This window comes from Microtus pennsylvanicus, chromosome 4 (assembly GCF_037038515.1).
Source record: "Microtus pennsylvanicus isolate mMicPen1 chromosome 4, mMicPen1.hap1, whole genome shotgun sequence".
NCBI lineage: Eukaryota > Metazoa > Chordata > Mammalia > Rodentia > Cricetidae > Microtus > Microtus pennsylvanicus.
In genome coordinates, this window is record NC_134582.1 from 11,993,186 (window position 1) to 12,016,138 (window position 22,953).

General features: G+C 42.7%; 1 protein-coding gene across 8 annotated transcripts in view; it reads right to left on the reverse strand.

Annotated features, from left to right (window-relative positions):
• The window catches only part of Dym (dymeclin), a 274,253-nt gene that overhangs the window by 66,799 nt on the left and 184,501 nt on the right, over positions 1-22,953 (reverse strand). For all 8 annotated transcript variants that reach the window (XM_075968265.1, XM_075968269.1, XM_075968267.1 and 5 more), the window contains one exon: positions 2,722-2,904. In XM_075968265.1, coding sequence (XP_075824380.1) covers positions 2,722-2,904 — 183 coding nt within the window. The remainder of the gene's footprint in view (positions 1-2,721; positions 2,905-22,953) is intronic.

Here is a 22,953-nt window from a genome sequence, read left to right on the forward strand (position 1 = left end):
TTCAGGGCTGCAGAGACGATGGCTTGGTAGGCGAGAGTGTGAGTTGGATTCTCAGAAGACAAATGAAGCTGGGCATGGCGGTGGACATCTGTAATTCCAGCATGCTAGCCTGTGGTGAGGCGGCAGGCCGAGTCAGGCAGCCTGTGACACACTGATGTGAAAAAGAGACCCTGTCTCACATAAGGCAGAATCAAACCTGAGATGCTATGGATCACACACCTTTAATTCCAGCACTAGAGAGGTGGAGACAGGAGTGATATGGCTGGGGGAAGGGAGGAATATAGGTGCAAGGAGACAGGAACTCGGTTGCAGTCTGAGGTTTGGTGGAGACAGGTCTGGAGATGCAGTCTGAGGACAGGATCACCCTTTGGTCTGAGCACTGGCAGAGGTAAAAGAACTCTCTAGTGGCTGGTGCCCTGCTTCTCTAATCTTCAGCATTAACGCCTATATCTGACTCCGGGTTTTTATCACTAATACCAATTAGAATTTGTGCTACAGATCTCCTATCACCTTTCCCCCAGAAAACTGCTCTAGCTTATATGCTCTACCAGAAGCAAGTGGATGGCACAGGAAGCTGCTAGATCCAAGAAGAACAGAGAAGGAATTCCCAGCTGCTCAGAAACAGCAGCAGACACTGGCAGCGGGAGCCTTAGGGAGGAGAGGAGCAGGATGCTGCCTGCTTCATCATTTTGAGAAGAGTTTCCGGTTCTGTCAGGAAGTCTCGAGCTGTGTTAGTGACCACACATTTGAAATATGTCACCAAGAAAGGCCTCAAATCTTCAGCATAATTGTAGCATGAACAAGGAATAACTCACTGAGACTTGTCTGCCTCCCCAGTGCTGAGATGAAAGGCATGCACCATCACACCCAGTCTGGCAAAAGATTTAAGTGGAGCTTCACAAAACAGGAAATTCGAATGCTGGATCTACATGAAACTTGCCTATGCGCATTAGCAATCAAGGAATTTCAGGGTAAAATTATAATGAGATGCTGTCAGAGGATGGTAAAACTGGGTGGAGAAGCCCTGACTTCAACGGCAGTGCCCGTGGTAACCTCTGTGGTTTGATACACATCACCTGGCAACTCCGCACGTGTCAGGTGCAGGATGCTCAGGCCCAGTTGCTGGTGCTCTTCTGGGAGGTGTGTAAGCCTTCGGAGGTTCTGCCTGGCCCTCAGTCCTTCCTTTACTCTGTTTCCTATTTCCCATGAGGCAGTCTCCTCTTCCACATGTTTCTGCTGGTACGTGTCAACAAAGGTGAGGACTAAGGTCTGAGACCTCAAAAACTTTGACTTCAAATGCATCTTCCCTCTTTTAGGTTGCTCCCTCAGGCATGTCAGTCACAGTGACAAAATGCTAACTAATAAAGACAGACACCTTAGAGGAAGATAGGGACATGTGCACTCTTGGTGAAATTATAGATCCATGCTTAAAGGACAATTTAACTATCAAATATCTTCCTAAATGTAACCCGTACATAGTAAGAATACTCTGTGATTCTTACTAGCTACTTAAAAAAATATTTATGAATCCCAAAGAATCAGAAATCACTAATAGAGCAATAAAAAAAAAAGCAAAACTGGTTTTGGAGAGGACAGGAAGTAGCCAAACATATAAAAATGTTTAAGCACACTAGAGAAGCTAATTTGTGATGAGGTCGGGTGGTGGTGGTGCATGCCTTTAATCTCGGCACTCGGGAGGCAGAGGTCAGGCCAGCCTGGTCTACGAAGCAAGTTCCAGGACAGCCAGGGTTACACACAGAAACCCTATCTCGAAAACCAAAATGGGAAAAAAAGTAACACCAATTTTTGCTATAAAAATGACAAATATTAATAATTTTGACTCAAAGCTACAAAAACAAGAGCGTCCCATGGGTTACCTGTGGAAACCCATATTACACAGATGTACAAATTGTATCATATTTCTGAAAAGCAATTTGGCAGCCTGCATCAGCCTGTACTTAATCTTGAAAATATATAGATATCCTCTAATGGTAAGAACCAGCAAAATTCCAGTTTTAAAACTATACCCCAAAGTAAGCCAGGCACAATGGCATACATCTGTCATCCCAGAACCTAATAGGTAGATGGAGACATAGCAAGTCTCAACAATGCAGAGAGTTTGAGGCCATCCTGTCTCAAAAAATAGACAGACAAAAAGAGACTAAAATTGTAATTTTAAATGTGAGATTATTTACAAGTTGCTCATTAGTTACAAATTGATAAGGAACACTGGAAATGATAAAAATGAACAAAAAATGTAATAATGGTTAAATATATTTTAGGACATCTACAGAACAGCCCAGGTACATATTAAACTTGGAGATATTAAAAGGATTGATAATGTTATAGAAAATGCTAATGAGATAAATGTTCAGTAAAACAGTACTGTATTAAGGAAACCATGGAGCAGAACATGTGGACAAACAGACTACAATGGTTATCGCAAAGTTTGTGTAAACATAGTCCACGCCAGAGGGATTCACTGTTGGTAGGTTGTTCTTACTACAGTGCTAAACTGAACTTTTTCACCTTTACTACTTAAAAAAGAATCCGGATGAGTGTGGTGCCCATGCCTATAAATCCCAATGCTTCGAATGGAGCAAGACTAAGAAAGAGTGTGAGGACAACCTGGGCTACTCAGTGGATCTTATGTCAAAACAAACAAACAAACAAATGACTGAATGAGTACAATGGAGACTAAATGCCACCACGTACACTTACCAGGTCAATATTTTGCATTATATCTTGAAACGAAGGATGGGTTCGGAATTGCTCAAAGAGGTCCCGTTTGTAGAGTAAGGCATACACTAGGTTTGGGTTGTGGTGGAGTGAATTCGTCAGGCAGGAGTTGATAATCTCCAGCATCATTCGGATCACTTCTTCGATGACACTGAGGTCCTGTGCCTTATGAAGAAAGGAAATCCCAAAAGGGAGTCAGTGTTTGTTCCCCACCACAAAGACATTAGAATACAAATGACCACTGACAATCCTAACAGCACTGGAAAGCCCTTCAAGATTTTGTCAAGGATTTTAAAGAATTTTAGGTTCATCAGTTACTAAAGGATGGGAGTTAAAATTAACTAGTATGGGATAATTGAAATTTTATATAATAAATTAAATACTAGCCAATCCAGAGGGAAAACTGCAGTCTACTTAGCTCCCACTTTGAGAACCTTATTTGTATCCTCTGCTTAAATCATTATATTAACATGTGTAGCACAGGGCTGAGGACTCTGCTGTGGAATATCCTCTTGTACACTATACAGATTTGTCACTTGTATTGGTTTAATAAAACACTGATTGGCCAGTAGCTAGGCAGGAAGTATAGACGTGGTGACCAAACTAAGGATTCTAGGAAGAGGAAGGGAAAAGCCAGAGGAGTTGCCAGCCAGATGCAGGAAATGAATGCGCCATGCTAATAGAGGTACCGCCACATGGCAGAGCATAAATAAGAAATATGGGTCAACTTAAAATCTAAGAGCTAGTTAGTAATAAGCTTGCACTACTGGCTGAGCATTTTGTAATTAATATAAGTTCTGTATGTTTATTTGGGATTGGGAGGTTGGAACAAAAGAAAAACTCCGTGGCTGGAGAGATGGCTTAGCGGTTAAGAGCACTGGCTGCTCTTCCAGAGGTCCTGAGTTCAATTCCCAACAACCACATGGTGGTTCACAACCATCTGTAATGAGATCTGGCACCCTCTTCTGGCATGCGGGCATATATGCAGGCAGAATGTTGTATACATAATGAATAAATAAATCTTAAAAAAAAAAAAAGAAAAACTCTGCCTCTGATTACATATGGTTACAAACAGTGCCCAATGTGGTGCAAGAATTTCCACATAACACCTTCCCCCTCCCCAAAAAAGAGGATTTTAAACATGGCTTCTTGGTAGCTGCATTTTCTTGGGTGGGCTCTCTATTACAGTTTTGGTTAGCACAGGACTTGCAATGTAGCTCAGATTATCTTGGAACTAACAGAGATCCACCTGCCTGCAAGTGCTCTGATTTAATGAATGTATCTAATGCTATTCTTTAATATATTATAGTTTAGCTGCATATATATATATATATATATATATATATATATATATATATAAAATGGCGAGAAAATACAGTTTCTGTCATTATTTAGATTAACTGGAAATAAGATTGGGGAAATAGAGTGAAGATATTTTACATGACATCAAATTTTGCTGGACTGTAAAGCAGTTTTGGTATTTTAATGTTGTGAGGTGATCAGAACAGAAAAATAAGAAATTATATATAATTTAGAAGTTCAAGTTTAAATCAGAATGGGTCACTGACTATAATAGCTTTCTATCAATATCTCTTTTAACATACAACATTGTAAATAATTTACATTATTAAAATTTCAATATAAAGTTGACTCTAAATCACAGCACATGAGATAAGGTCAATTTCTTCTTGATCACAGCCTGGGTGAAACTCTAAATATTTAACTAGTATGCACCATTAGTCCTATTGGATGCAGGTTGCACACAGATCAGGCGGCCCTTAGGCTGCACCAGCTGGATGCCAATTATAGTTATTCCCATAAGGGCTCTTAAAGGCACTAATTCTTGAGAAATAAATGAGGTTGACTTGAAGAAGGTATCTACATTGATTGGTTTTAATTATGTCCCTAAATTTGTACCAAGAACTGCTACAGACATCATTTTATTTAAACTAGTAATTCTTCAGCTCAGTCATGAGTTAGGAAGTGTGCTCCAGAGTTGCTGGGCAGTAAGGCTACTGCAGTGCTAGACTCCTCGCCCTCTTATGTCCCTCCTAGTGGTCAACTGGTCTATTCTTGAATACACAGCACACAGCCCTGGCAACTAGTCCATTTTCATGGTAAGTGGCAGCAGTTCTTTGCTAACTACGTTAATTATCCTTTAAGAAAGAGCCAGGGATCCTACTGTGTTGTTTCCTAGAAACGAAACCACTCTGTGGGTCTCTGCATCCCACTGGAAGATCAACTGCAGCTTCCAGGCACCAAGCAAATCATGAGATAATCAGGGTAAATTACATGCCAGGGGAATTCAGATTTGCTAAAAACAACAGTATCAAACTTTTGGTTAATTCTACTTTCCAAGAAATGCCATCCCAATAAATACAATATGCAATTTAATTTGAATCTTCAAGTTGCCACTTTGACTGGATTCTGAGGCAGGTACCCATAGGACATGACATGAAATCAATAAGGTTCTTTTTGTTTCATTTTAAAAAGCGTTATTAGGCAATAATCACTACTTGTAAATGGATGAAAAATTAGCATGAAATTAATTGGAGTGTTTCTTTTTAAAGACAGTACCACTTAAATCCCAGGACTTACTTTAGATAGATCTAAAAGGTCATTTAATCATGTTATTCCACACTACTTGGTTTTTAAAAATGGTGCTGGGAATTGAGCTCCAGGCCTTGAGCATGCTAAGCATGAGCTGCCACTGAACTAAGCCTTCAGCCTGCTCCAGATATTGTTTTGCATGGAGCTCCCATTCAGTTGCATTTGTAAAGCCCTTAAGATGTGTGACGTGAGATTGAGTAGGAATTCCAAGAGACGTGGTACCTGACTTCTTTCCAAAGTAGGAACTTGTAGACTTTGAAGTACTTAAAAACAAAGGGAATCATTTTTACATTATATATTACTACCAAATGAAAAAAAAGAAAAGGCAAAGAACTTTTTTCCAAGACAGGGTTTCTCTGTGTTGTCCTGGCTGTCCTGGAACTAACTCTCTCTGCAAACCAAGCTAGCCTCAAACTCGAGAGTGTTGGGATTTAGATGTAGGTTACCATGCTAACTTGACTGCCAGTCCAACAACCAGCTCGAATTGTGTTTCTGGCAAAGTTGATTTTGAGAGAATGGGTAGAACATGGTTATTTAAATAAAAAAGTATTTTTATAAAGCTTATTTTATTCTATAGTGTAAATCAGTTTTCTGTATACTATCCCCCAAAGAACCAGTTAAAATTTAATGAAAGTACAGGGCTCTAGAGATGGCTAGGTGGTTAAAATGCTGCTTTCAAAGAGGACCTGGGTTCAGTTCTGAGGATCCCAGGGTGGCTCACAGTCAGTTTCAGGGATCTGATGCCCTCTGACTTGTGGGCACCAGACATGCATTCAGGTAAATGTTCATACACATTTAAAAAAAAATCTTAAAATAAAATAAAGTAAATTTTGTCTCATTTAGGACTAAAGAAAGATATCTGGGTAAGCTTACATATGCTTTTAGTCCCAGAACTTGGAGACCGAAGCAGGTGGATCCCTTTGAGGCCAGCCTGGTCTAATTACATAGTTCCAGGCCGCCAAGTTCCAGACCCTACCTCAGAAACACAAACATAAAATGAAATAATACTCAGGGCAGATAGGAAGATCTCATAATCTAGAATAGTCTGAGCTACAGGGGAAATTCCTACTTCAAAACCAGAAGTCCATGCCATGGCTCATGAGTAGAGCAACCAAGTTTTCGGAGGCAACAAAAATGGGGGCCTTCTTGATGCACAGTCTGTCCTTTTTAGCTAACATGCAGCTTACATGGCAGGAATGGAGCCCAGACCAAGTCAGCAAGCCAACGTGTGTGTGTGTGTGTGTGTGTGTATGTGCGTGTGTGACCCTGAACAATCCCAGTCTTAGGCATTTCTGACTGAAAGCCCAACAACTCTATGTTAAGTAGTAACTCAATACTGATGGATAAGTCGGCAGTTATGGGAATATTTTACCCAGTTAACAACACTCAGAGTTGCCTCTCATTTTATAAACTTCCTTTTCCTTTTAAGAGGGAATTTATACAGTTTCAAATCATTTATTTTTAGTTTCCTTAAGAGACGCATATGTATTTTGTTTGTATTAGTTTTGGGGGAATTCCAAGAAAGCTGCCTAAATTTCCTACATTTTCAGCAGAAAATAAAACCTTCAACAAAATTAATGGGACTTTGCCAAAGGTGGGGCGGGAGGAAGTGCACAGGCTCGGCTCTCTGGCTTTCAAAGGCCATCTTTCGGTGACAGACTCTTGTTATCTTTATGTTGTCAATGCACTGGCACCCACTGAAAAGCTTTGTGACCGTGTCATTTCTAGCCAGACCTGGATCTGTCCCAAAGATCCAGCTTGTGATAGAAAGACCTGGCTTTGTATTACACACAAATCATAGCCCAAGAATAAGCCTGGGACCAAAGGAGACAATAGGTAACTTTAATAAAGTAGAGAAGCAGGTGAAGTGGAAGCAGAGTTCTGAATGTGGCCCACGGGCCTCAGCTGGAGCCCCAGGAGCAGTGATTTACATCATACTGGTGTGCTGGCACTGGTGGCACCGTGGCAAGGTAACTGTGGCCACTAGGGGACATTGGTTAACTTCACATAGTTTTCCATAACAGGAAAATGGTCATACAATTCTTAAAAAAGGAATGTTTCGATCAAGGCCCAGCTGTCTGCCGACTGGAGTTGGCAGCATGAGCTGGAGAGGGGGCTGTTACTGGACCAGAGCACAGCCCAGAGCGGCTTTGCCCTGACTGGCAGCTGCAGTGGCTCCTCTGCCCGTCAGGCTCCTGTAGCTCTGAGTGCTATTTGGAGCAGGGCTGGCCACCTTCACCCGGCTTCTGCCAGCAGCTGAGACTGCACATGCGCCAGAGCCTGGTAACTGAAATGGTCACCTTCAGAATCAGCACGCATTTTCATTCTTAACAAACACCCTCCCACGTCCTGTAATAAGTAAGATGTTGAGTAAGCCTCAGTAAAACAACACCCTGGGGAGATGCGCCTTGTCTCAGACAAATGCACAAAGACCCAACCCTCGCCTGCTCTTTCTGCAGGGTCATCTCACCAGTGCAGTGCAGCGGGCCGAGCCAGCTAACTTAGTTATTCGTAAAAAGAAGTGTTTTATGTGAGTTCTAAAAATCTCTTCTCACTCAAGTCTCAGCCTCTGTGAAAAATGCAAACATTGCTCAACCCAGAAAGCAAATTTTCTTAGAGTTACCAAAAGTATGATCAGCATAAAAAATTCCTCAGAGTGACCCCAAACCAACCCAATTAAAAATTTGCGTTTGGTTCTTCCACTGTGTTGAGTGTGGCTACTGCTGGCGTTAAGGCAGAACACCATGGCCAGTGAGAGGAAACGTACAAGCCTGAGTGCCAGGACTATGCCAGGACTAAGCTGCCATGCTGAGTCAGTGGTGCTGAGGACGATGGCACATGGAGCAATTGGGCAGCATGCGGCAGCTTAGACTGGCTTCGAGTTCCTGGCTTGCATGGACTTGGGCAAGTCACTCTGTTGGGTTTCAGTTCCTTCTAATGGGCTCTGTTAGGTGAAGGGGGTGTGTGTGTGGGAGAGGATGCACCAGGGACATGGACTTGGGTTCCTGCTCAGGATGTGGGACATGGAAAAATGCCTCTCTTATTCTATAAGTTTGCATAATCTGAAGTCTTCTTACACCCAACAGGGATGACTCTGTAGTCAACCAGATAAAATGATCCATATGGAGAGCTTCGCCACAGGAGCAAGGCAGACTAGAACATCCTCACCCAGGCTGGTGCAGAACGTGGTCTCCACAGACCCACAGGAATTCAGCTGGGCTACATATGGAAGCTAGGGTGAGCTGGAAGGTCAGGACCCCAAATGCAGTGGAGGTGGTGCCCATCCTCTTGTGCTATGCAAAAGCTGGGCAGCAAATCCTCCAGGCCAAGGGTACACAGGCAAACTTCCATTGCTTCCAGGGAGAAGCAGGAACCCACCCACTCAGCCCTAAATCTGAGGGAGGACACTTTCTCTTATCACCAGGACATGAGCCAGCACCCATTTATGCTGGTAGAGCAACAGAAGCTAACAAAACCAAAGATCACCCTCAGCACTGGGTTCAATACCCTATATTCCTATGGGGGAGAGAAAGAGACAGACAGACCTGTTACCATTGGGGAAGGGAAAGAAAACCACACTTCTAAGACCCAGGCATACAGAGGGATTCAACATCTGAGGCTAGACTATTAGAGGCATCCTTCTTCCAAGCCCACTGCAGAGACAGTTGAAAAAAGAGGGTAATAAAGGGACATTGAAAAAAATGCTGACACCCCAGTCTCCCCTTTCAAGTGTAAATAAACTGTTGGGAGATTCTGCAGCAGGTGGCACACTGCAGATACAAATCCCAATGTCAGTTCACAAGTCCATAATGGACCCAAATCCCAGAGGAGGTGTACCCACTTGTAAGCATAAATACCTGCAAGTTTCAATTTCTATGTCTTAGTTACAATGGCCAGCGTCCAAACAAGTTATGAGACGCATGGCATCAATCATATAGCGTGCAAGTACAGTGAAGAATACAACTGTAGGCAGATGGGTGCTGGAGATGGACCGCGGATCCAGACAGAGCCTCACACTGGCTGCCACTTAGAGAGGGTGGCATCTCAGGGTGCTGTGGAGACCCTGGGGTGGGGATAGAGCAGAATGAGCACAAGGCTAGCGTTAGGCCAGCAAATTTGAATCCCTTGTTTAAGTAGCTATCTGTTCTTAGTAATACATGGGACCTCTGAGCCTCAGCTGTTCCACCTGAAAACTGAGAGTACTACTTGTTTTATAGAAGGTGAAGATTGAGGCTTTAATCCCAGCACTCGGGAGGCAGAGACAGGCGGATCTCTGTGAGTTCAAAGCCAGCCTGGTTTATAGGACAGGCTCCAAACGCTACAGACAAACCCTGTCTCGAAAAACAGAAGAAGAAGAAAGAAGAAGAAGAAGAAGAAGAAGAAGAAGAAGAAGAAGAAGAAGAAGAAGAAGAAGAAGAAGAAGAAGAAGAAGAAGAAGAAGAAGGTGGTAAAGATTGAATGATATATTTGAAACATTTGTAGTTTTTCCTAGCAGGACTCCTTACAGTAGCTATTACAATGAATGAGTATGTTTTATGAATGAATAGGCTGAGACATGCAGGAGCTGTAGGAGACGGGTGGAGGAGAAGACTCAGCAGTGAAGGGGCTTGGATGGCAAACGCAGGGGTCTAGGAGAGAGAAAACTGAGCACTTGGGTCACAGGTCACAAGGGATGGGCTCAGGGCTGCAGGACCTTCCAGCTATGATAGCCTAAGGGTTATTCACACCCATTCTGGTGGGATGAAAAGCACAGGGGAACTTCAAGTAGTCCCAGGAGAGCAGTCCCGGGAGGCCAGGCAGGGCACTGACAGGCACTGACACGGGGTCTAGGGGTGCTGCGTTCCAGCACAGCCACTGTGAGGAGCATGACATGGAGAGGCGGCAGCAAGGACTTGCTCTGTGGCTGAAGCTGTGGAGGACGTTTCTACCACAGCAGCATGCTGGGCAAAGCCACTCCAGGGATAACAAATGTCAACATAGGCAGGTAGCAGAGAAAGGCAGGCAAGGACCCAGGAAGACTTAATACATCAGCAAAGTTAGCAAACTCTAAGACTCAGTTTCCTGCCAAGAAAAGGTACTGAAACCAGCCCAAGAAGCAATCAAGCAGAAAAACAAAAACAACACCACAGACCATAAAAAATAGATTTCGAATCCATTTTTTTTCTAAAAAAAAAAAAAAGATTTCTAGAACATAAACACTTAAAATGCAAAAAGAATTCAAAATGTCTTTTTTCCCCCATTTTAAATTTTATGTATATGAGTGTTTTCCTGTATGTATGCCTGTGCACCACATGTGTGCCTTGTGCCCAGGGAGCTCTGAGGAGGGTGTTGGACACCAGAACTGGAGTTACAGACAGTTGTGAAGTGCCACCTGGGTGATGGGAATTAAACCTGGTCCTCTGGATGGGCAGCCAATGCTCTTAATTGCTGAGCCATTAATTCAGTCTCAATGTAAAGAAATTTTTAAAGGGATAGAAAAAGAAAAAGGAAATTATTTTCACATTCTTCATAGAGAGACAGGAAGAAAGTGAGTATGTGTGTGTGGTGTGTGGGTGGGTGGGTGGGTAGTGCCTCAAAACCCTTCAAAGAAAAACCAAACAGCTTTGGATGGGAGAGAGATTTAATGGAATGAGAGCAGGGACTCCATACACGGAAGAAAGATTGAAGACAACAAAGAGAAACATTAGCATCGTGTCGCAAGAGTCAAAATTGTAGAAGAGACCTTAGAAGTCACTAAGAAAACATGAATAGCTCAGAGTCAATGGAACTGGTAATGAAGAATTGCAACCAAAGGTGCATTTAAAGAAAACACAGCGAGAAAGGTGGTGCAGAAGAATGAGGCACCTACATGCAGACCCCATGACCCAGGTCTGAATTATGGATCATGCACGTGGCAGGAGACAATGGACTCCTAAGAGCTGTCCTCTGACCTGCACGTGTGCTCTGTGGTGTGTGTGTGCCTGCACACGCTCGCACACAAATAAATGCAATAATGAAAAATAAAAATCCAGTCTCTTAATTTTTTTTTTCATATCAGGTAGATTACTGTGAGTTAGAGGCCAGCCTTACTAAACAAGCTCCAGGCTAGTCAGGACTACATAGTGAGACTCTGTCTCAAATAACTGAAAACAAACCACCCAACTTTTTAATTGTGTATCTGTGTGTGAATACGTGCATGTGAGCGGAGGTGCCCAACGGCGCACTAAATGGAGTTATCAGTGGTTGTGAGCTTCTGGGAACAGGGTGTGCTCCCTCTCCAGCCATTCAAAACACAAAATCATATAGGCAATCACACAGAGAAAAACTGGACAGTAAACAAAAAAAAACAAATAAAGAAAGCAGGATGGAAGAAATGATAATACAAACCTAAGAGAACAGATTAGAAAACAAAAAGTAGCATATTTCTTTCTGTCAAATGCAAACAAAAATAGACATGATGCTGACAAGAGAAAGGAAAACCCTATCATGCATTCAGAGATGAGAAAGCAAATACGTGACATTCACCAGGGACATTTTCAGCTTCCCAGCCTGGAGACAGCCGCCTTTCCAATGCTTTCCCAGGGCTCTTCCTCTGTGGTGTTTCTCTCTCCCTGTAAGGCCACCAGCTCTATCAGACAAGGGCACCATCCTTATGATCTTTTAAAATCCTAACTACCCACTAAGGCCCAGTATTCAGACACAGCTCTGGTGGTAAGGGCTTCAACATTTGCAGTTTGGGGAAACACAATCAAGTCCCCATCACAGAAGAGGACTAAAAGGAACCGTCCAATCTGGTGTGGGAAACAGGCTGGACCCCTCTGAAGAACTCTTGCCAAGAAAGACAAATTCGTCTGTTTCTATGCAAGTCTTAAGTGAAAGTGCCCATCTCCAGTAAGTATGAGGAAAAGAGAACAAATTAAATGGGGGCCAATAGCAAATAAAAAACAAAACAACAAGACAAAGCACGCTTAGAATAGGGAAGATTCTTCACAAGTGGTTGGACTTCTGCAATATGATAATGACTAGGGAAGAAAAGGGAAGTGGATTGCTCTAATTTAAAGTCTTAGGAGACATAACGACCAAATGTGTGAATTTTAATTCTAATTTTAGCACACTGCCATGAGCCATTTTTGAGAATTCAAGAGAAATATGATTATGCTACATGAGAGTATGCCTCGGGAATATTGCTGCTTTGTTGGGTATGATAATGGTGTGTGGTGGTTGGAAGGAGAATGGCCGCATAGGCTCACAGGGACTGGCAATACTGGGAAGTGTGCTGTCCGCAGGAAATGTGTAACTGGGGTGGGCTTTGAGGTCCCAGCTGATTCTCTTCCTGCTGCCTGGGGATCCAAGTACAACTCTCAGCTACCTCTCCAGCACCACATTTGCCTGCATAACCAACCTTGCTTCTTGCCATGATGATAACGGACTAAACCTCTGAAAATGTCAGCCAGCCCCAATGAAATGTTTTCCTTTTGTAAGAGTTGCCGTGGTCATGGTGTCTCTTCACAGCAATAGACACCCTAATTAAGACATGGTGTGAGATTATAAAAGAAAATGGCATTATTTTTGGAGATGTATATCCAAGTATGAAAAGATAAAATTTCAGGATTACTATAAAATACTTTAGCAAAAAAAAGACTAAATATTTATATAAAAATATATAAGACTACAGAAGCATTTTAAAAATTATTTATTTATTTATGCTTATGTGTATGAGTGTTTTGCCTGCATGAATATATGGGTAGCATATGCATGCTTGGTGTCTTTGGAGGCCAGAAGGTGTCGGCTCTCTGGAGTTACAGATGGTTGTGAACCACCATGTGGTTGCTGGGATTTGAACCTGGGTCCTCTGAAGGAGCAGCTAATGCTCTTAACTGCTGAACCATCTCTCTAGACCCAAGAACAGTTTCTTGTTGTTACTTATTTACTTAATGTGTATGTGGGGTGGGGCATGAACACGCCACGGTGCGAGCACTTAGACCAGAGGACAACTTCTAGGAGTTACTTCCTCCTTCCACCATGTGGGTCCTCAACTCAGGTATCAGGCCAACCACAGCACCTTACCCTGCTGAGCCATCTCCCCAGTCCCCATTCTGTTCTTTCTTAAACCAGAAGCATAATTACGACTTCAAAAGATGGTAAAGTTCATTCAAAAGTAAAAGTAAAAACCGATGCCATTAAAACACTCAATACTGCATATGCAGATCAGATTCAACACTGTAATGAAAAGTTTCAACTTAAATGACAACTTTCAAGAACCTGGAAGCTGTGGAGTAGGCCTGTTCACGTGACCACAGTGAGTCTTCAGAGGAGAAAGGTCTACTATTCGCAAGATCCAGAAAAGGAATCACAGCGGTGAGCAGCTGTTCCTGTGTGGAAGAACGCGAACAGGACAAAGGGGTGTGCTGACGTGGTGGGAAAATCCAGAATGGGGTGGGAGAGCTGGCTCAGTGCTCTTCCAGAGGACCTGAGTTTGGATCCCACAGCCCATTTTGGGCAGTTTACAACTCCAGCCTCTAGGTCCAGCTCCAGGGGTCTAACATCTCTGACTGCTAGAGAGAAAGCGCACACATCCACGCAGACACAATTAGTATAATAAAACATTTTTAAAATGCAGAATGGACACAAATACTAAGGAAACATTTAAGAACAAAACATTAGCCGGGTGGTGGTGGCTCAGCACTCGGGAGGCAGAGGCAGGTGGATCTCTGTGAGTTCAAGGCCAGCCTAGTTCCCGGAAAGGCTCTAAAGCTACAGGAAAACCATCTCAAAAAACAAACAAACAAAAAAACCAAACAACAACAAAAAGAACAAAACATTAAGATACATTCAGCTTTTTGAGTAAAAATGTGCATTAAAATACTGAGATCTTAAAAAACTTAAATATTATTGTTACATTAAATAATTTATTAGAAATAAGTCAAAAATACTCCAAGTCTAATGCTGTGACCCTACCTGAAACAGGCGAGCCTAACTGAAGACAGCTTGACTCGGGTACTACGTCACACCGTATCCCACCATAACGATTAAAGGGTGGGGTTAGAGTTGCCCAGTGAGCAGGACCAAGACCCATGCTTTTGTCCAGGTAACTACTAAGACCCACAATCCAGTCAAGGTCCATGGCAATGAGGGTGACTCAGTCTGTACCTACAGTTAGAGCAAGGGCTCACTGATGTTGCCATGGGAACTGTCTACTGCCCAGCAATTACCATTCAAGAACTTCAAGAGGTGGCCCTGTACTAAATTTGCAATTTATTTCTTCTGGCAGAAATTGATTTCAAAAGCAGTCTGAAGATCTTTATGTTAACATAAGATCTAAATGAGAACATTGGCCACAGCAAACGTCAGGAAATCTCCAGTGCAAGTGTGAGTGGGTTTTCATTTTCTAAACCTCCAAGGCACCCAAAGAACATAAAGAACCCATTTTCAACTACTGTTGCTTGTGAGTATATGCTTAAAGATTCAAAATTTTCATTCATTGTAATGTCTATAAAGACACAATCGACAGCTATGCAATCAATTGTGGGGGAGTTGGGAGTGAGACTCTGCAGCCTAGATAAGGTCAGAGCAGACGGCTCCACTCAGTGACACACCACAATCATCATGTCCTGAGTCAGGACTGCCTATCACCGGACTAACTGGCGTGCTTGTGTGTGTGGTGGGGCAGATATCTACTTTCATTTCCTGGGAAGATTTTAGAAATTATCAATAAATAAAAAACAAAAGTTAAAATAAAAAGCAAACAAATTGTTACATAACATAAAGGCAATCTTTTTTATTATTGATTGATTGATTTTCGAGACAGGGTTTTTCTGTAATTTTTGAAGCCTGTCCTGGAACTAGCTCTTGTAGACCAGGCTAGCCTAGAACTCACGGAGATCTGCCTGCTTCTGCCTACCGAGTACTGGGATTAAAGCACCGCTACCGCCCAGCTGGCAATCTGTTGAGGCAGAGTGAACTTGATGTAGAACAAGGCTATTTCAGGAGCGTTCTCAACAGCTCTTTGCTTAATGCACCTCTTTTGTATGTATGTCTGTGCACACACATGGAGGCAGAGATCAGTGGTGGGTGTACTCTACTGTTCTCTAAGTTTTCGCGACAGGGTCTCTTGAAGAACCTGGAGCTGGCATACTCAGCTAGGCTTGTGGTCAGTGAGCACCAGGACCCTACTGTCTGCCTCTCCAGTAATCTTACAGGCACGTGTCACCATGCCTAGTCCTTTCTGTGGTGGTCCTTTTGCGTGACATGCACTTCACCAATAGACTGAGTGAGGCTGCTGTCCCCTCTGATGCAGCTCTTAGCTTACTTGTGTTGTTCTGGGGATAAGGAAGAGACTGTGTCATGGGAAAGAAAATAACCACAGAGAAAACACCGAGGTAACAAGTGTGCTGTAAATGAACGGTTCCAAGTCCTTGTTCTTTTTTTTCCTTTTTTTAAAAATATTTATTTATTTATTCATTATGTATACAATATTCTGTCTGTGTGTATGTCTGCAGGCCAGAAGAGGGCACCAGACCTCATTACAGATGGTTGTGAGCCACCATGTGGTTGCTGGGAATTGAACTCAGGACCTTTGGAAGAGCAGGCAATGCTCTTAACCTCTGAGCCATCTCTCCAGTCCTTGGTGGCATTTCTTAAAACACAGTGCCCTTAACAGAAAGTAATATAACAATGATGCTTTCTACAGTGTGTCAAGCTTTCAAACAACATTTGCTTATTTCTGTCACTTATTACTAGAATGTACTGAACTGCTTGTCACTCCATGGCTCTACTGGGACTAAAGTGACAAAAAACCCTTCTTCCTGGACCTACCCCTGCTGATGCCTTGAGGATTGAATGGGACAGGGGTTGGCCTTTGGTAAGAGTAACAGGATGTGTGCACAGCCATGCCCTAGTAAGATGGCAAGAATGCTGGGTCAGTAGCCCAAAGACTGCTCTGAGGTAAACAATTCCTTCAGCCTCCAAGGAAACTGACTCTCTTGTTAACAAGCAGAAATACAGCGCCGATCTATACTGCCAAGTTACAGGACATGCTGTGGGATAACGCTTTTGTATGTTGTAAAGATTTGTCATTCATATTGGCTTAATAAAATGCTGACTGGCCAGTAGCCAATATATATAGTATAGGCGGGGTAACTAGACTAAGAGAATTCTGGAAAGAGGAAAGGCAGAGAATCAGCCACCATCCATATGCAGAGACAGCAAGATGAGAATGCCTTACTGAGAAAAGTTACCAAGTCATGCGGCTGAATATATATATAAGAATTAAGGGTTAATTTAAGTTGTAAATGGTAGTTAGTAACAAGCCTGAGCAATAGACCAAACAATTTATAATTAATATAAGTCTCTGTATGTTTATTTGGGACTGAATGGCTGTGGGCACCAGGCAGGACAGAAACGTCTGTCAATGGTTGTCTGATTAAAAAAAGAAAAATGACTCGGGAACTCTAAGTGTGATGGGAATGTGTGCCAATGAAAACTGACGTTTTGGATGGGGGTGGTTTGGATGACAATGCCTGTCATTCCAACACTAAAGAGGCTGAGGCAGGAGCAGAATGATTTTGAGTTTGAATAAGTCTGGACTATACCTTGTTTCAGCAAAATAAAAAAGAAACAAACAAACACCCCATTTTGCTCTTTTTGTCTGACTTTGTTTTTTGACTATTAAGAAGAAGAAGAGAAATCAGCACCAGGTAAAGGAAGCGGTTGTCTGTAAATGGAAATAGGCAGCTCCAGGCTTTTCTTCAGTTAGAGGCAAACCATGCTTTCCCTGAGACCCCGAGTTAGAGATGGTACAAGGCACACTATCTCAAATGCATGCCACGCACACTGAAGCATTCTTGCTCAACAAGAGACAGGAGGACAGAAAGTCTTTTTCATAATGAGTGTCATTCATTTAATTTTGGTAAGGACCTAAATATGCACAGGAACAATTACAGGAAAAACTGCTTTTTACTAACAATGCCAGTGAGGGCTGGGAAGGCTCTGGGTTTGATTCTGAACACAATAAAGAGCTTGCCATGCAAACATAGGGGCCCGAGTTTGATCCTTAGAGCACACACAAAGGTAAAGATTTACAAGGTTGTCCTCTCACTTCCACGTGCACACCAAGGCACATGTGTGTCCCCCTAGTCCTGAGAGTTGGGTATGGTGGTGTGTGATTGCAATCCCAGCATTTGGAGGCGTAGTCACAGGCAGTTTCCTGGGGTTTACTAGCTGAGAGCTGGCTGAGTCTAAGGAATGACGCTTAGGCTGACCGTGGGTCCCCACATGAGCATGTGTACCTCCTATCTTCAACAAAGCTGACCATCCACTAAAGTAGCTTTTTTTGTTTTTGTTTTTCAAGACAGGGTTTCTCTGTAGCTTTGGTGCCTGTCCTGGAACTAGCTCTTGTAGACCAGGCTGGCCTCGAACTCACAGAGATCCGCCCGCCTCTGCCTCCCGAGTGCTGGGATTAAAGGCGTGCGCCACCACCGCCCGGCTCTGAAGTACCTTTAAATATATGCAGTCAGGGTAGAACATGTGCCCGGCATAACAAGCAAGGCTCTGGGTTGGATCTCCTGGACATTGCATTAGGGTTAGGTGATGGCAGTAGTAATCTCAAAGCAAGCTTAAGTAACAATGCCCCTCTAATCAAGCATTTTGGGAAGCAGAGCTTTCCTGCACATTTGATTAATATGTAAAAAAATGCGTTATGACATTATGTGGACCAACTTGCTGGTTATTATCCAAAAGTCACAGCTATCTCTAACTCTGGTGTGTTAAGCCTAATTATAACCTTCTCAGTGGTTTCAATTTTAATTCTAGTAAAATTTAGTAAATTGTATGAGAAATTAGGCACATGGAACAAAAAGAGTAAGAAAACCAAAAGGCAGACAAAAGCACAGAAGGAAAACTCCACAGTGTATCAGCTGCACATGCTACACAGCAGGTGCCCTCTGAAAGCGCCATGTAACTCTTCAGAGCTGTGGTAATGGGCCCTGAAAGAGCTGTGCCAGGATGTGTTATGGTTTATTCACTTCTCCCAATGGTGACCACTCTGATGTTCCCAGATGACACACGTCATCCACTTAACAAGTGAGGAACGGGTTTATGAAAAGGTGGCATCACGGGTCCTGTGGGGACATGTGTGAACTGTGAGACTTGATATAAAGGAAGAGAAAGGGAGGGCACACATGTGTGGTGTAGGGAGGCCTGCATGAAGGAAGGAGTATGGGAAATGTCCCGTTCATTGCTACAGTACTTCATCAGCTGCACCTCATCAGAGCCCTCCAGCTAAAGGACGTTCCAGAAGGAGAAAACACCTAAATGTGGAATACAAATTTATCAGTAGTTTGTGACAATCTCTCCCCAAATAACCAAAAACCAACTATGACCTCTAGAGTGAGGGCCAACAAACTTCCTTCTATAGGCAAGAACTGGGAATTACTTATGAAGTGAAATCTGAAAATGATTCCAAATATCTACCCTAAGAGGGTTTGCCTCTGAATTCTCATATTTCTTTCCCTTAAACTTAAAAAAAATCAATGTAATAAATGAGCGTAGTTTAAAATTCAAGAAACCAGGATGCAAACAGAAACGGAGTAGCTCCTGGGCCAACTCCTTCCTCAGCACGCATACCAAAGACTACTAGCCCTGGGCCAGAGAGAATCTCCTCCAGCACGCGTCTTCTTGTTCTGAAATAATGTACTGCTATTTCTGAATTTTTAACTTTGTAATCTTAAACTGAATTTTTACTTTTGAGAATCCAGGCTCTATTATCTTAAAGTAATTTAGACTCACAAGTTTTTACTAATTTACTAAACTGAAAATAGCATTTTATAAACTCTTGAATACAGGAAACATTAAGGAGTCATACACTCCTGTATGTTAAAAAGTTGACAGAAGTGAACCTAAGATTTAGCTGGGAACCAGAGATTAAGACTATGCCACACATTTTATGACATTGCTTTGAGGCAATGGTAGTCAACCAATTCCCCTCTGAATGTCTGTCTCAGACAGAGGGAGGGAATAGGAATTCCTTATGCTTTGTTTCTGGAGCAGGAATATGTTCAGAATGCTCTCGCAGTTCAATTAGGTTTCTCTGAACAGCACACCACGGCCATTCCTCTGACAAATCCTACTGCAGCTCTTGGACTGGGATGAATTCTAGGCTGTTGGTTCCCCCTTTCTTACTCTTTTCTTTTCTTTCTTTATAAAGAGTGCAGCATTCCTCACAGGCAAAGCATCAATCCTCCAGGCTTTCTCTCTTAGTCCTGTGCTATTACAGTTAATTTGTGTGCTTTTATAACTGTGTACTTACGCCCACAGGCTTTTGAACAATGGGTGCCCATTCAATAAATCCAAGAAATAAATGACTTGATGACTGTAAGTGCTTTGAACTCATTGGACAGAAGGCTCTACAGAAATAACATAATAGTAAGGACACCGGGATAAAAGCATAAGGAAAAAAAACCCAATGTACAGCTTTTTTGAGTTGGCACACATGCACAGGAACACATGGAGTTGCCATCCTTTGTGACAGCCCCCACTCCCTCCGCTGCTGCTCGGTGCTCAAAGTCTAACATTTGTGAAGACAAAGCACATCGATATTTGCTTTTTTTTCTTTCCTTCTCCTCCTCTTTCTTTCTTTCTTTCTTTTTTTTTTTTTTTTAGTTTTTCAAGACTGGGTTTCTCTGTAGCTTTGAAGCCTGTTCTGGAACTAGCTGTTTTAGACCAGGCTGGCCTTGAACTCACAGAGATCGGCCCGCCTCTGCCTGAGTGCTGGGATTAAGGGTGTGTGGCACCATTGCATGGCAGGAGTATTTTCTCTGAGCAGGCTGATGATCACTGCAATACAGATTGATGTAGAGTCTGAGGCTGATGTTGGGTGTCCTCCTCAACCATGCCCCGCCTTTATTCTCTCTCACAAAACCTGGAGTTCACTGATTGGCTAGCCTAGCTGGCCAGAAAGCCCCAGAAACCCTTCTTTCTCCACTCTCTTGACACAGGGGTTACAAGTGCAAGCCACTGTGCTCTGATTTCTCGGGTTCTGGAGATTTGCATTCACGTGCTCATGCCATGTGGCTCTTTATTGGAGCCAGCTCCCTTGCCCCTACCATGCATCTTAGACAGTTTCCCTGTCATTAGTGCCCGTGCAGGAGCTCTACAGAGCACGGTAAGACTACGACGACAACAACAACAGAAGCTCAGACACCGCAAGCAGGGCCCAGCAGAGCAGCGAGGAAGCGGCAACAGCTACTCCCTCTTTCCTAGACTTCAACCAGAACAACTGCTCTTTAAACAACCTTAGCATGAGTTTAGCTGTCAGTGAACACTAGTCAAACTCCGCACTCCCGAGTTTTAAGTGCTTAGATGCTGCGCCTGCTTTGCTGAATCCAACGGATGCATTTTCACATCAGGTTACACTCAATCTTCAGATAACAACTGATTCCTTAAAATATACTGTCCTAGTTAGGTTTCCATTGGTATTTTAAACCACAACAAAAAGCATCTTGGAAAAGGAAGGGTTTATTTCATCTTAATCCCTCAATCATGAGGGAAGTCAGGGACAGGAACTCACACAGGGCAGGAACCTGGAGGCAGGAGCAGATGCAGAGGCCATGGAAGACTGCTGCTTACTGCTCAGCCTGACTTCTTACAGCACACAGGACCACCACCAGCCCAGGGGGAGCACTGGCCATAGTGAGCTGGGCCCTCACAATCAAGAAAATGCACCAAAGGCTTCCCCACTAGCCAGTCCAGTGGGAACATTTTTTCTGTTGAGGTTTTTTTCTTTCAAAATGACTACAGCTTGTGTCAAGGTGACGAAAGTAGCCATCACACCTGCTGACCTGACACCAGGTCCCACCTTGTTCCCAAATTCCTCTCAGATGATGTCCCGCTATTTTCCCTGGCTTTACTTGTAATTGCGCATTTATCTGCTTGCTAGATGAGACGCACTCTCTTTGCACTAGCTCTCTGAGGCAGGATTCCTGCATATGTCCCCGCATCGCTGCTCACTGAACGCTGTAGGGAAACAGGACTGGAATAAATGAATTTCAAGTGTATGTTTGTAGATAATATGCTTTGTCTATTCTCAGTTACTGGACGTCTAATGAGAAATAACAGAGAAGTAATTAATAGGACTTGTTGTTGCTTTTGAGACAGGATCTCCTATGTAATCCAGGGTATGTAAGCCATGGCTGGCCTCAAACTCCTGGTGATCCTTCTGCCTCAGCCTCTAGATTGCTGGGACTCCAGATGTGAGTCACTATGCCTAGCATTAATAGGACTGTTGGTACTTATTTTCAGATGTAGAAATTAAAATACAGTTAGATTGAGCTTTATTGTTATGCACCTGTTATGAGAAATAACCAAGTCTAAATCTGTCCTTGGAGATTATTCACACATACAATGTCATTTATTAGTGACTTATAAGAATTAAAATGTTTTTGCCCCTGGAAGTGGGGGAACAGATATCAATCATTGCTCATGCATGGAGAACATAGATTTTCCTATAGTCCATTTTTCATCTTTGTAGTTCTCCTTTGTGAAACTGTAAATTCAAATTATTTATACCATTCTCAATGTAGTATCAAAAAATGGATATGCAATAACGGACATAAGGATTGCTGGGGGTTGCAGACCAGTATGGGCTACACAGTAAGACCTTGTCTCAAAACATAACAAAACCCAACCAAATCAGGAAATCAAATGAAACAACAAAAAACAAAACAAAACAAAGAGACCTGTGTAGCTTCCTCTCTCCTATTTCCAGGATGGTTTTAAAGCAATTTTGTTAGAAGGAGACTCTGCTACACGCAGCTTTCTAGTGAGAGGTCGGCAACTCTCTACCGACTTACACAGACTGTGCAAAGGGCCCTTTTGATATTTAAACTGGTAGCAGACCTAGAGGCTTGGACAGATTGGGTTTTTGTTTGTGTTTTGTTTTCTGCAAAACCACTTCACAGGTGGGTGTGTTCTACAACAGCATGAACGAGATCTAAAGCGGTTTCTTTCTGTAAGTTAGTGGTCACAGGCTCCCATATTTCTGGGGTCTGCAACATGGTAATATTTCAATTCTCTCATTATTGATTATTAGCTATAATACTTTTCCAAAGAGGAGTCTCCCTTTCTCCATTTTGTTACCTTGTGTTACCATCCTCCATGAGGGGCACCCTGACTTGGCTTCTTTTAGTGGAAGGTTTGTTGCTGAGATGATCAAAGCTTTTTGGTTGGGTTGGTCACTGTTTTTGTGAGCTCAAAGAATAGAAGTAAAATGACTAGACACGGCAATGGATATAAAGAGACAAAAACCATATAGCTCACTCCTATTCAAACTCAAGATCAAAGTTTTCACTTAATTGTGTTTATTTTAAATCTGTATATAATGTTTTCCAATAGAAGCTCAGGTTCCAAGGACAGTGAGGAAAACAAAATTAGGATATGTCACAAATACTCACCTATTCTTCTATACCACAAACATGCATCTTCAAATTACAAAACCAAAGCTTCTATACAAATATCACCAGTAAAAACAATTTGGTGGCCTTTTCGCCTGTGTCATTATGATACAGTCTACTAGGACAGAGCCATTTAGATGTCTGGCTGCTAAACAACTAGATTTATGTGGTTGTTAAG